The sequence below is a fragment of the Ovis aries genome, chromosome 10 (assembly GCF_016772045.2).
Source record: "Ovis aries strain OAR_USU_Benz2616 breed Rambouillet chromosome 10, ARS-UI_Ramb_v3.0, whole genome shotgun sequence".
In the NCBI taxonomy this organism is placed as follows: domain Eukaryota; kingdom Metazoa; phylum Chordata; class Mammalia; order Artiodactyla; family Bovidae; genus Ovis; species Ovis aries.
Window position 1 is genome coordinate 28,352,588 of NC_056063.1, and position 15,030 is coordinate 28,367,617.

General features: G+C 41.1%; 1 protein-coding gene across 1 annotated transcript in view; it reads right to left on the reverse strand.

The window, feature by feature from the left end:
- Positions 1–1,352: 1,352 nt before the first annotated feature.
- The window catches only part of KL (klotho), a 39,834-nt gene continuing 26,156 nt past the window's right edge, over positions 1,353–15,030 (reverse strand). The window contains exons 2-5 of the mRNA XM_004012279.6: positions 12,099–12,609; positions 10,840–11,108; positions 4,364–5,465; positions 1,353–3,816 (exon numbers count right to left, since the gene is read on the reverse strand). Coding sequence (XP_004012328.3) covers positions 3,479–3,816; positions 4,364–5,465; positions 10,840–11,108; positions 12,099–12,609 — 2,220 coding nt within the window. The 3' untranslated portion in view covers positions 1,353–3,478. The remainder of the gene's footprint in view (positions 3,817–4,363; positions 5,466–10,839; positions 11,109–12,098; positions 12,610–15,030) is intronic.

Here is a 15,030-nt window from a genome sequence, read left to right on the forward strand (position 1 = left end):
ACCTGATAACAAGTCTTATAAACAAAAAAGGTTACTGACTAGTTAAGGAACAGTGTGAATGATGAAGAAAAGAGCTATAATCCTCTCATCTAGTTATTAGTCTAGAGGTGATGATAGGATAGCTATTTACTGCCTTGCCACCTAGAAAGACAGGTTATCAAAGGTTATTACAAGTAAGTCATCATTCGCTCCTCTGAATACAAAGAACCGAGCTGTGTTTCACCCAATACACAGCAGTTTCTCTTTCTTGACAGATGGTCCCTACTAAATCAGTCTCTGGACAAAGGTGGTATCAGCAAGCTGATTCTGTTCATTCATTAACTCCATCATTCCTTCCCACATCTTTTGAACTAATAGTGTCTTTTTATATTTTTAATGTGACTTCTAGAAAATTTAAAATATGTAGCTTGTATTATATCTCCGTTGGAGGGCTCTATAAAAAATGTTTAAAAAAAAAGAAATGCTTCTGAGGCATTAGTAGATTCTAATTACTATCTCTGGAAGTCAAAAAATAAAATGAAAAATGATCTTAAATGAATCTGAAAGTCTATCCTTCCAAACTAAAGCAAAATAAACGGGGCATAAGTGCAGGGCCCCCCACCTCCATTTCCTCCCCACCCCAACTGCCAGTTCAAAGGAAGGACCAGGGGCAATATGGGGGGAAAGTAAATACGACAGAAATTAGCCCAGAGACCTTGGGAGCCACAGCTTACCACTACTGGCCCTGCAGAGCTGACCCCTAGAAAGTATGAAGGGATGCAGGACTTCCAGGAGAATGGTCCCTCTTTCTGTCTGTCTCTCTGTCTCTTTCACTCTCTCTCTCTCTCTCTATGTGTGTGTGTGTGTGTGTGTGTGTGTGTGTGTGTGTGTGTGTTTTAAAACACATGTAAAGTGGTGAAAAACCCAGAATTTATCAACGTAACGCATTAATGAAAAATGTAAGGCCCAGAGAAGCCGGTTAAGAAATGAAGATTCTTCACCCCATTGGACTAGAAAAGCTTTCTAGCCCCTCTCATTGCCCCCCAGTTTCCAGCCTCATCTGGGAGGTGCCCTCTCTTCTTTGCTGCCCATGAGGAACCACCAATCTCCCACTGAGGATCAAAGGGTCTCAAAGCTAGCCTGATGTTCACCTGATAATTTTTTTGAGCGGTGCTGAGGTATCATTTCCCTTTAGTTCTTTGGCGTCTCATTCAGTGTCTGAAATTCCCTCTCAGATCAACCATAGGGACTAGCCTGGGGCATCCTCCCCACCCTTCCCTTATTCCAGTCTCGAAGTTCACTCCTCCTGTTTTCAGACCCCTTTCTTCACCACTCAGATCATATTCTATGTGGTTTAAGTAATTCAAAAGAAAAACACTAAAGAAATTTATTTAGTCATTTGATCATGTAAGAAGACAAAGTTGCAAGTAGATTTATTACAAGACTTTATCAAGGGACAAGATTACTTCTCTCTACATGGAAGGAAATTAAATATTGTAGCAGGAAAATTATTTTTAAATAACATCCATTATTTCACCATAATTAACAATAAGAAACTGGTCCAACAAATAGGAATGATTAAATAAATTGTGATAAATTCACATAGTGGAGTTACTCTACAACTATTAAAAATCATGCTTTTGAAGACTAATGACAAAGGAAATGCACACAATGAAAATTAATAAAGACATAACTATTTTCAATAAGATCTGACTATACAAAATATCATACATACACCATGTTAAAAGTGGCTACCTCAAGGTGGTGAAATTACAGGTAATATTTTTTCTGTACATATAGTTTCTGTGATTTTAAATTTTTTTACAATGAGCATATATTACTATTATAATCAGAAAAATATACACATAAAATAAACTATTATTCCCTACTTTGTGATTTTAATGGTAAGTCTGATTTTTAAGAGTACCACCAAAAAGCTTATCTTTCATGGAAAAAAAATCATACCACCTCTAAAGATGATATATAATACAGTACTGCTGCTGCTAAGTCGCTTCAGTCGTGTCCGACTCTGTGCGACCCCACAGACAGCAGCCCACCAGGCTCCCCCGTCCCTGGGATTCTCCAGGCAACAACACTGGAGTGGGTTGCCATTTCCTTCTCCAGCACAGTTTTTTAAAATTCACTAGAACCCTGTGTCAGCAAGATTAGTTGTACCAGATATGATATTGGTTTATCTTGCTTGATATCATTTTGGCTTATCTATAAAATCATCCTCAACTCCAGTGTAATAGACTTCCCTGTTTGAAAATCAGCAAGATTTATTTAAGGGGCATTAAAGTATAAGACCCAATTAGCCCTTTCTAAAAATCAGTAGCCAGTTGCAGTACAAAAGTTCAAAGCAAAACTCATGTAAAGCTAGCTCCACAGAAGTAGCAGCAAAAAATATAAAATGGACCTCAGCAATTATAAAAACAAACCTTCCAGTGTTATTAGACCAAATGCTTTTGAACCTATTAAGAATTTTCAAAACTCAATTCAAAGAAATTATGGCACATTCTAAAGAACAGAAAGTGGAGTCACTCCTCATAAAATGAGTTATTGTTTCATTCTTATTCTTTCAGAAAAGGTCACCTCATTCATTCCAAGGTCTGCTCTAAATAAAAGAGTTTATAATCAAATTAATCGCAATGTCAAGGACTTTTTCCTCCTTTCTGTCCCCTCCAGCCACTGCGCTATAATGCATTTCACAGTCGCTTTATGCTTTCTTAAGGGCCCAATATTGCATAATTCATGCTTATTTTTCTGCACACATTTAGTAAAAGTCCCCTATGTGCAGGCCCTCGATAGTGATACAGATTCCTCAAGAACTTGGGGCTGAGAGAGTGTCTCAAAATACAAAGAAATATATTTTATACTTATATAAGATACAGAATTCTGTAGTTTGCTCTGCTAAGCATATCATTAAAAAGATATATAAATTAATACTAACAGTATTTGATAGAAACCTTGCTTTTAAAAGGAACGTTCCAACCTAGGGCCTTTTGCCATCTGTTCTATATTCTGCCATCTTCTTTTTCAAGGGGAACTTGGTTCCACAGAGACCATTAGGCATATCACGGCAGTTCAGAATGGTTATTCAGGATTTAACATTTGATTGACTTAACATAATACTTGCAATTATAATTTAAAGGCAAACATTACACACAGGAATGGGCACAGATAAAAATATTCTTAATCTTAATTTATATAGAAGTGTTACCAGATGGTTTCCATTCTTCATGCTTTGTTATAGACTGTGTACAGAAACGATGGCCCTTATCAATCTTTTTTAACATACCTCCCCTGGAAATAGAACAAATTCAGGCACTATTCACATTATTCAATATTTTACAATCACGCTCATTTCAAAACCTATCATATGTTATGAAAAGGTTTTCTAGAAGTCAGATATATAAAATCTAGTTCACAACACTGAGAAGTGCAAATGTTAACAGCTGATGTGTGTGTATAATTATTTCAAATAAGAAAAATATCAAGACTATTTGTAACCTCTTCTACCTTTCTTAGAGTAGTAAAAAATCAGAGAAAGAGAAATAACAAAGGCAAAAAGTAGAAAAGCTATGAAAGCCAGTAAAGACTTTCGGGCATGAAAAAAGCTGCACTCTGTACACAGGGTGAATTCTTCTGGACAAAATCTTCCCAGAGTTTCAGGACCTGGAAAGCCATTGTTGTCTATAATTTTCCTGTAATGTTTCATTGACGGTTTGGGCTCAAACTGATTTGCCGCATAACGATAGAGGCCAAACTTCGGAGCTGTGCGATCGTTAAATGAATAAGCAAAGTATCCACAAAGATTGATACCATCCAATATATAGGCTAGAAAAAAAAAAAAAAGGACAGGAGAAAAGTTATTAAAATATTTTGGCCACAACATTTTGCCTTTACCGAGCCCTGGTGCATCAGAGATATTGTCAATACCATTTCAAACTACTTTCGATTAAATTAGATTTCATCAGTAAAGCTCCTTTTATCCGAAGACAAAGTGGCAACCATCAAGACAAATACTTAGCTAAATTTAACATAGTAGGTTTTACATACTTTAAACCTACTTTGATGTACTTGGGTTCAATCTTTAAGTATGTGAAGTAGGCAAGACTGCTATGAAGCCATCTGATAAGGAAAGAGATGGTCGGGGCTCTTAGCAACCTAGAATAGTTTCGAGGAATCTTTTCATCTTCCACTTTTAGTCAAACTCCTCTTTCCTTGGGGAAACTAGCTAGCACTTGGACTTTTTCAGTGTTGTCAAGGAATGGATAGCATTTGCTCTGTGGGTGACAGTCTGTGTATCTGTTTGAGAGTTTCTATGTATGAGGTTCTCAGTTGGCATAACCCCCAAGAGACCTCTGTACTGAGTGCTCCTTACCTTTCAAAGCTTCATTCACATAATTCTGCATGTAATACACCCTCAGATTGTCCTGGGCTGCGTGCGGATCATCATCGATGCCGTTGGATATTATATACATGGGGAGGTCTCCGTACTTGGCCTTCAGCCAGTTCAGTACCTTGCGTAACCCCCAGGGCACCACGGCCACCTGACTCGGGGAGTTGAGCCAGGTGATGTCGGTCATTTCTTGCACGGCCAGGTAGTCGTTGTATTTTATGGGATCTTCCTTCTCCCAGTCTACAAGGATGGTGGTGTAATGGCTCAATGCCAGAAAGTCAAAGGAACCCCGGATTAGCTTTTTTTCCTCGTCAGTGAAATAAGGGAGGAGGAAATTGTTTCTCTGGTTCAGCCAGTCTCTCATCACACGTGGATAATCGCCGGAGCCAAAAATGGGCTCGGCCAGCCAACCGATGTCAAATTCTAGAACTCGCTCGGCCACCTCGCGGTCCTCCGGGGAGAAAGGGCAGGCGGGTTCTATCCAGTCCGCCTGCAGGGCGATGGATATTTTTCCTTTCTGCGAGCGCCTGAACCTCTCGTCGTACGTGCGCCAAGCCAGCGCGTGCGCCTTCAGGAGGTTGTGCCCTGCGCTGTAGGTCATGTTCCGCGTGGACGGCTCGTGCATTGTGATCCAGAACTTGACGTGGCGGCCGAGGTCTTGAAAGCACAGGCTGGCGTACTCGGCAAAGGCCAGGGCGGTATGCGGGTTCTCCCAGGCGCCGTGCCGGGCCAGGGGGGCCGGCAGTCCCTGGTGCGGGGCGGCCGGGCGCCACAGCGCCACCACCGGGGTGATGTTGGCGCGCACCAGCTCGCTGGCCACGCAGCGGTAGAACCCCAGGACCGTTCGGTTGACCTGGGACCGGTTCCCCAGCGGCAGGATCAGTGCCCAGTCCAGCGAGAAGTGGAAATGCGTCACGTGCATTTCCTGGAGTAAGGCGATCTGGGGTCGGATGGCGGCGAAGTCCACGCAGTAGGATTTCCTCGTCTTGGTCAGAACCCCATCCACCTTGATGAGCCTCTTACTGCGGTGGACATCCCACAGGTAGACGTTGGGGTCGATGAACTGAGACAGGGTGGTGTCCACCTGGCGGGAGGAGAGGAACCGTTAGCTTCCCTTGGACAGCCCTGAAAAGTCGTTTGGTGCTGCTCTGGTTCTGTCGACAAACCAGCCAGGACGGTGGGCAAAAATACTGTAGAAACCTTCCTAGCTGAATGTTTGAACTGTTTTTCATAAATAGTTAAGTTCCTGGGGAATAAAATATTCCACTTCGTTCAGTGCACATTTGTTTCACCCCCAGTTCTCTGTAAGTCTGGAACTGTTACTTTAAGAAATCTGAATTTTGGAGGTCACTTCAGATGACAAACATTAATAATCCTCACACATCTGTGGTCTGTGTTAAGCAAGCAGAGTATTTTGGACATTTTTCTTTTAGAATAAGAAATCGTCAATGATATGAGACTTTCAAATTAAAAACACACACACACAAATGATAAAGCTTAAAACCTGACAGTCAGAAAATGAAATGATACTTAAAATTAAATTGTGTTTCTTAAAATCACATTCTAAATGGAGGTTTGCTAAAGGTCAAGGACATGGGAAGTATGCAAAACTACTGCCTTTTATTGGCATTAGTGCCCATAACAGAATTTAGCAAATTCACTCTGACTGATGGTAGAAAAAGACAGAGAATGTGGAAATGATACTGTCATCCACGTATAATGGGATATTTTAACATAGCTTTTAAAAATTTCTAAATTATTTTTCTGTGATGATCATGACAACAATGGTTCTCAGTCTCTGATCTGTAAGACTACAAAATGAAAATAAGTATTTAGGAAACCTGGACAAAATACAAAGTCAAAATCACAAAAATCCTCCCTCTACTTGCAAATAAACATTTGTTTATCCTAAGGTGTGTGTGTGTGTGTGTGTGAAAGTCACTCAGTCATGTCTGACTCTTTGCGACCCCATGAACTATACAGTCTATGGAATTCTCCAGGCCAGAATACTGGAATGGGTAGCCTTTCCCTTCTCCAGGGGATCTTCCCAACCAGGGATCGAACCCAGGTTGAACCCAGGTCGATTGCATTGGAGGTGGATTCTTTACCAGCTGAGCCACAAGGGAAGCCCTAGAATACTGGAGTGGGTAACCTACTCCTTCTCCAGGGGATCTTCCCAACCCAGGAATTGAACCAGGGTCTCGTGCATTGCAGGTGGACTCTACCAACTGAGCTATTAGGGAAGCTCTTATTCCCAAGGACCCACCACCTAAGCCAGTTTTCTTCTCAGAAATAAGCCTGTCAGAGTTGGTTCCTGAGTTTGACCCTCTATATAAAAGCAAAGGTCAAACTTTGGTTTTGAATCTCTAGCAGAGGTTTCCTTGCACTTTTTGGGCCTGTTGCAAATAAGCTTCTGTTTCTCTAGAGGGGTCAGTGCTCTGTTTATAAAGGAAAGTAATAAAATACAGCATGTCAGAGGGAAATTGCTTTTTCTGGAGAATTGTCCTGTGTAGATCACCCACGCATACATTTCCTCTAATTTGTGGGAATGCTGTCAGAAGTATTTTTCCAGTGTGATGCACCCACAAATCATGTATCCTCAACTTCGCAAGAAAAATATTTGCATGCTCTTTGGAAGTGAAACTGTTCATAGCTTGAAGGAATTCTTTGGATTATTTTTATAGAGCTCTGAGTTGACAAAATTCGTAACTTTTCTACCATAACTGTTCCAAAACAACAGCTCTTATTCAGTCCATCCGAAAACAAACATGAGATGCAAAGGTGTAATTTCTGAGCAAAAAGTCTATTTCTTAAAAATACAGGTCATTTATAAATGGGTGTTTAGGCAAAATTCTATAGAATCTCCATTAATTTGTTTGATTTATTTATTAATAAAAAATAATTAAGTTGAACCTTTCAGAAGGTTATGATGTTATATGTTTAGTATACTATGGAAGAAATGTCTCCCTAACAGTAGCCAATGTTAAAAAAAAAAGCTCTCCATCCCCAGTACATAGCAGATTCTGTATTTACTATGAACATTAGTGGTTATGGAAAAACAAACCTCTCAGTTGGGAAATTAGGTCCAAGGACAATGACAATCTGTGTGAATAAGCCTAAGATCAGACTTCAGGCAGGTGTGTCATCTCAGACAGGTGAGATATAATTTAAAATTTTTTTCAGGTGAAATGCATGCCTCATTCATACTGGGTATTCTTGAAATATTAGCCAGAAGTGAAAAGATAAATTTCAGTGGTTTAAAATTCACTTTTCAGGACTCTAATATAATGCATTAAAAGTATAGAGATCTGCTTGTAAATTAAAACATACCCATATGCTTATCAGAACTTCCCTAACAAAAAACTCATTTTTGTTCTGTCAGTTAGGAAGTTAGCTTGGAAAGCACACTGCCAAAACAGTACAAAGATCAAGGTGAAAAGCAGAAAGAATAAAATAGCAACTGCAGCCTTTTTCCACTAGAGAGCTTCTGGAGGAGTTCACGGTCATGGTGGTTTGTGTCTGGCTGGCAGCAAAGGAGACGACTGCGCGGCTTTGCGAGGTGGAGGTAGCCCTGACCCTGAGCGGTGCAACCTGAGAGCAAAGCCCCAGGGCTGATGAGTGGCTGGCACTGGATCAAAGTCTAAACAACTGCTTCTAGGAAGCAGAAAAAGGAATTCTCTCCCCATCTCCCTTCCTCTTTGCTGCCATATTTGTTGCTTCTGATCAGTTTTCTTCTCTCTGGAGGAAACAGGATGTATTCTTAAAATGTTCTCACCACTGACCAGTTCCCAAGACAAACACAGTCCCTGGATGGGGAACAGAGCAGAAGTAAAAGACCTCCCACAACATCCCCACTGCTCCCTGAGTTCACACTGTCTGCACAGAAACACTGGCAGAGCCTTCTCCTCACAAAGGATGAAGCTGGGAATTACCAGCCTGGCTGGGCTGCTGTTGGAAATGGGACAGAGCACAGGCCCTCAGTGGCTCTGGTGGCCCAGGACCCAGCAGGAAGCAGGGCTCAGCAGAAGGTCCAGAGGCAGAACAGCGTTGAGGGACCAACCAGGATGGACTGGGATCGCCTGCCTCCTCTCTCCTCCATCACTAGCACCTCTTCTGTCCCTTCAGATCCTACTTGAACCCCACCATGGATCCCACTTGCAGGAGAGAAGTTAGAATGGGGAGTTTCTAAATAGCAGCAGGTTGAGGGAGACGGAGCAGACGGAGGAAAACCCCAAATGGAGCCAGGTAGAGCTCAGAAGACAAGCTACTGGGCTCAGATATTCTTGAGAACATAGCGTTCTTGGTTGCATTTGAAATGTAAGGAAGGGAGACTTCCCTGGCCGTCCAGTGGTTAAGATTTTTGCCTTCCAATGCGAGGGGTGAGGCTCGATATCTGGTCAGGGAGTTAAGATACCACATGTCTCATGGCCAAAAAAGCCAAAACATAAAACAGAAGCGATACTGTAACAAATTCAATGAAGACTTTTAAAATGCTTCATATTTTTTAAAATCTTTAAAAAAAAATCATAAGGAAGGGATTACTATGGTTGGATGGCATCATCAACTCAAAGGAAATGAGTTTGAGCAAACTCTGAGAGATAGTGAAGGACAGGGTAGCTTGGCATGCTGCAATCCATGGGGTCACAGAGTCAGACATGATTGAGCTACTGAACGACAACAACAAAGGAAGGGATTAAAGTCGAGACTGTCCTTAAAACTAACTGGAGGTCTGAATAAGATGTAAGCATAATATGACTCAGTGGGGAAAAAAAGTATTAAGGATCATGTTGCTTTATTTCCTAATGAATCAAAGATTTCAACTAGATATTTACCAGGAAACAGCAACTCGTTTCAGTTAGGAGGACTTTTCCCAGATCCAAGCACTCTCTTCAAATACCTCTTCTGAACCAAAAGGTAACAGAATATGATGCCCCAAAATACGACTGTAGAAGTCAAGGCATGCCACCCCTAAAATGCCCCTTCAGTATATTATTTTGAGGTTCAGGCACTTGAAAAAATAGCAAATGCAAGGGAAGGGCTTTCTCTGAATTCCCCTTATCTGCCCAGAGATGAATCCTCCAAAAGAAACTCGAAAGGATTGTCATAAATCCCCTTGTGGGAGTTTCGCCAATGAGGGAAGCCTGACTGTTATCACAGAAGAGGGCATTCGAAGTCAACATCACATTTAGGCAAACTTCACCACAAGCTATCAGAGCTCCCATCTCTTCTTTTTAGGGCCCATTCATCTTTCCTAAATATCACTTACTTTTCCCCTTTTCCTGTCAAGACGATATTTAAGCCTGAAATTTTAAGCCATCTTGGCGAGTTACCCATTCTTCTCAGGGTATCTCCCATATATACATGAGGTATACATACTAATAAACTTCTGTTTGTTTTTCTCATGTGAATCTCTTACTACAGGGGTCTCAGTTAAACACTCAGAAGGGGACAGGGGAAGTTATTTTTCCTCCCCTGCAGAACCAACAAATTGGCTAGAAGCACCCAATGTGCTAAAAACGCTCTGTTCGTCTGTGGACACCAAACTTCATTTCTATCTTGGTCTCTATTTTCACACAGACTCTGTTCAGCAACACCTCCATCCCCTACACCCTCCTCACTTGCCACCATGCTCTGTTCACACTCTTATACTATTTGTGACCCATCATTTCCCCTCAATAGACTCCTCTGAAAGCAGGAATCATATCTTACTCATCTCACTGGGTACTCCCCTCAACTGAGCCCTCTTCCCTCCCACAATTAACAATATACACACGAATCTTCCAATAAGTGCTCACTAAAGTATTTAATCAAACCCTAGAAAACAGATTCCTTTGAAGCTGAAAAAATTAAGAATGATATTGAGGGCTAACTGCATAGAGGATGCTCAATAAATATTTGGTTGAACATTTTGAAGAACTTCCTTACCATTTCAATTCGAGAACTGCTGTTAGACATGGCATTCTGATCAGTGCATCACTGAGAAAGGGCTCTCATTCCGGGGGTATTTCCACAATCTTGGGGGTTCCACAGTTATGCCTCAGGAGGGCTCTGCCTAATGTCCCTGCCTCCATCTGAGCAGCTCCAGTGAGATCTCAGATAGTGTGGAGTTCTGTATCACATCTTGTTTATGGAAGAACTCAACAACTACTTTAAAAGGGATTGAAAACGACAGTATTAAAGAGAGGAGTATTTTAATCTTTTACTATCTTATCAGATCTTAAAGATGGATATATTTTAAATCTGTTCCCTTTCGAAGCTGATTTAAAGTGCAGGATGAAGCCAGGAAGATTTTTGGAGAGACGTGTGCAGCATTCCAAATGATGCCTTTCGTGCACTCGCTAGGGAACCATGTTTGGCCTGAGGAATGGACCACGTGCCATGACAACCTAATAAGGAAGCACTACTTACTAGAGATAGGGCTTGGTGAGACTGCGGATTGGTTTTGTCAGCTGACTTACTTGAATGCAGTTGTCAACAACTCCCCAAGCAAAGTCACAGGGAAATGTCCCTTCTAGGGGTTGGTTTTCAGGTAAAGGAGGGAAGCCATTGTTCTCTATCAGCTTTTGGTAGAACAAGGCTGAAGACTTCGGCAACAGCTTCTTGTCCTGGCTTAGAAAGTCGACGTAGAAGAGTCCACGTCTGATGCTGTAGCCCCGGTGCCACTCGAAGCCATCCATGAGTGACCAGGCCGTGTACCCAATGACATCCACCCCGTCCAGCCTGATGGCTGCAAAGGAAAGAGGACAAGAGCATCGTGACCCTGTGATGGGCACTCGCCACATGACTCAAGAGCATTTGAGGATTTTACTACTTTGGGAAATAAGTATAATGTTTATTGTTTGGTAAACTGATGACCTTCCTCATTGATGAAAGGCTCTGATAGAACCTAGTGCATGCGTGCTTACTCATGTTCAACTCTTTGCAACCCGCATGGACTGTAGCCCGCCAGGCTCCTCTGTCCATGGGATTTCCCAGGCAAGAATACCAGCGTGGGTTGCTATTTCCTACTCCAGGGGATCTTCCCAACCCAGGGATCAAACACATGTCTCCTGCATTGGCAGACAGATTCTTTACCACTGTGCCACCTGGGAAGCCAGTAGAACCTAGAGAACTCTGCAAATAAATGTCCTCACAAATAGGGTTATCTCCAAAAATTTTTATTTGGATTTCCCTTGTTTCTAATGGGTGCTCTTTGGGCCAAGGTGTCTTGTTCTACTTTTCTGTCCTAAGTACCCATGTTTGTGCTTGATGCAGTAAATGAATTAAGTCTTTAAAGACATGGACTGCTTACTCTTTGCCAGAAAATATTGACGTCCCTTTTTAAAAAATAAAACAATACGAAGTGTTTTATTCAATACAAGCAATCTAAGCCGGAAAAATGCGTACAGGGATCTAAATATCTTGAGATTTACTTAATCTTTAATATAATGTAAAAATCTAGAGTAGTAACTCTGAAAGTCAAGCAATTTTAAGCATTATAACCTTTATAATTATATAAACATTAAAACATTTCTCATTTATGAAACGAACTTAAAAAATTAAGTTCTCAAGCCCCTAGATGAGAAAGGTGCTATATAAATGCATTCCTACTATTGCCAAAATGAATTTCTACATTCTGATTAAAAACTATAAATTCACACAGTTTGTTAAGATCATCTTAAGGATTGTTTTTCCAGTGGATTTTGACAGGAAATTAGGATTTTATCTTCAATCCTACCTTTTAAGGTTTCCATTATGAATTTTTTGAGGTAATACATATATTTGGCATCATCTCTCTTGGTGGTCCCTGAAACAAACCAGCCATTCTCCACAATAAATATTTGAGGGTGGTTATACTCCAGGTCAATCCAGGAAAGGAGTTGCCTCAGGCTGGGAGATTCCAGTTGGCGGAATTTCATCTGAGGGTCCAACAGTTGAAAACTCAAGGTTGGGCCAAAGGAAAGAGCAAAAAAGTCGGCTGTTCCCTTGATGAACTTTTTCTCAGATTCAGTAAAATCAGGCAGAAGAGATGAAAGGTTATTCTTCATGCTCTCAGGATAGTCTCCATCAATAAATATGGGTTTGGCAAACCAGCCCAGGACAAAGTCAAGAGATTTTTGACATTCTTTGATGCTGTGTTCAGTCATTCTTCGAGGACTGATCCAGTGGGAGCTTAGGGCAATGGACACCTGGCCTCCCTGAGTGGGGCGGAAAGAAGTATCGTAGAGATGCCAGATTTTGGCATGAGCCTATAAAGAGAAAAACCATGGTGAATTGATCTCTGATTGTGAGCAAAAAAACAACACATATTTGAAACGCCAGTTCTAGTTCTGTTTCTCATCAAGTCTAACTAGTGACTAATCCCTCAATGTAAAAGTCATCTGAAACCAATAAATGATTCCAGAGGTAAGTCAGGTCACAGTGAGCTGCTACCATACCTGGGATCATTGTCATTGTTTTCTAGCAGCCCATGGAAAAATATGAATTTCTAGTGTTGAATGTATTGTTATTATTCATACTTTGGAAAGTTAATGGAATAAGAACTTGTAATATCTTACTACTTAACTGACTTTGGATTATGTACTTTTTAATTAATAGGTTTCATGAAAAGAACCAATTCCACATCTGTGATTACACCAGGAATTTCTAAATAGGATTATATTTTCTTTTATCCTAAGAGACAGGGAGTTTTCAAGTTGACACAAGTTGTTGGAGTCAATTTAATATTTTGTATTCATCTCTCATAACAAAATTCTTACACGTGTTCTCACAATCTTTGTTCTTCTCTTTAAGAAGAATCAGTGCACTAAATTAAAGAACCGACTCCAATATCTAACCTTGGCCCACTCTCCAGAACTCTGGGACACTGCTGGCTTACTGCCAGCCCTCGCAGACTGCAAGACACAAGCCAAAAACAAAAAACACTAAAATGTAGCTTCAAGGAAATCAGATGTCCACAGTCAGCACTCAGCTGGGAGTTTCCTACAGCAATGAAATGGGCTTGGCTTCCATAAGATCAGCTGTAGACGCCCCATAAGATCTTGCTGACTTCTGCTATCTTATTTTCATTTGTTTCCTTTCTATTTACAAAGAAAAGTGTTTTTTTTTTCTTCCTTAAGTTTCTCTTACTTTTGAATTCCTGATTTACTCCCCCTGTTTGTATCTAAATACAAGAGCTATTTATCAGTCTTTTGCTCTCCTAACATACTCTCTTAGAAAACTCCATCCTAATTCTGTTTGATTCATATTCTCCCAATGATCTTGCCAATTTTCATTCCACTCCCTGGTCCTGAAGAAGCTCTTGCACTCATATGCCAAATATCCTCTTCCTTGCCCTTAATATTTTTCTCTTTGTTCATTTCAGTGCAAGTGTCCAAGAATGGCCTCATCCTCATTCTTATGGGTTCAGCCAAACATTTCAATGGAATAAAATAATGCATTCTTTCATTTTTATTTTCTTAGTAAATACCTGCTATTCTTCATTTCATGAAATATATTTTATTTATGACCTGAGGCAGCTATCTATATGCTAAGAAGAAAAAAGAGAATAAAATATTGATCAGAAGAATAATGGCCTTTGTCCATGTGATTTAAGAAACTAGGATTTGATTGTACTATGCTGCTGGATTTGTGAGGTGCCCTACCCTTCTCTGTCTTCCTCACCTCTATCAACCTATCTTACCCTTCCCAGTTGATAAGAAATCTCATCAGTTAAGAGTTAAACAGAACAGAAAGGGAGAAATTCAGGCTACAGTAGGCAGAATGTTAGACTAGAGGACTTTCTTAATTTGGCTGGTTTGAAGCCTGCAGAGAGTCATGACCTAAACCTAACAGACATACCTCCACAGAACAAAGGCTGTGATGGGGAAAGTCAGAAGGCCAGGGAGAAGTGTGAGTAGCCAGGAATTTCCCAATCTGGGTCCGTTTAGCAGGTAGCTTGTCAGAGCCCTACAGTAGAACGTCTACAATCACACAGCACTCTTCTAACCTTGAGTGCTTTGACATGGCTCAGAGGAGGTTCAGCAAGGGAACAAATGACCTTGGCTATAAGAAAGTGCATATGCGGTATTTGATGGCAGATAAAATTCCTGTGCCATCACTTTGTGTGTGCCTTTGACCATACACCTTAACTTGAGTAAGACTAACTTTCATGCGTCTCTCACAGGCTATGCATGCATGCTAAGTCACTTCAGTTGTGTCCAACTCTGTGCAACCCCACAGACGGCAGCCCACCAGGCTCCTCTGTCCCTGGGATTCTCCAGGCAAGAATACTGGAGTGGGTTGCCATTTCCTTCTCCAATGCACGCATGCGTGCGTGCCAAGTTGCTTCAGTCATGTCCGACTCTGTGCGACCCAGTGGACAGCAACCCACCAGGCTCCTCTGTTCACAGGATTCTCTAGGCAGGAATACTGGAGTGGGTTGCCATTTCCTTCTCCACTAATAGGCTCTAATGAGGATTAAATGAAATACTTTATGTAAAACACCTAACAGAGTTTCCATACGGTAGGGTCTCCATGAATGCTATTCCTTCTTTCCCTAAAGGATCAACAGAACAAAAAGGAAAACACAGCAGGCAAAGGAAATTCCACCTGCTAAGGAATTCGGCCCATAGCAGTGACGGGAGTCTGCATTAGAAGACTTAAGTTGGGCTCCCAAATCCTCTTCCCAT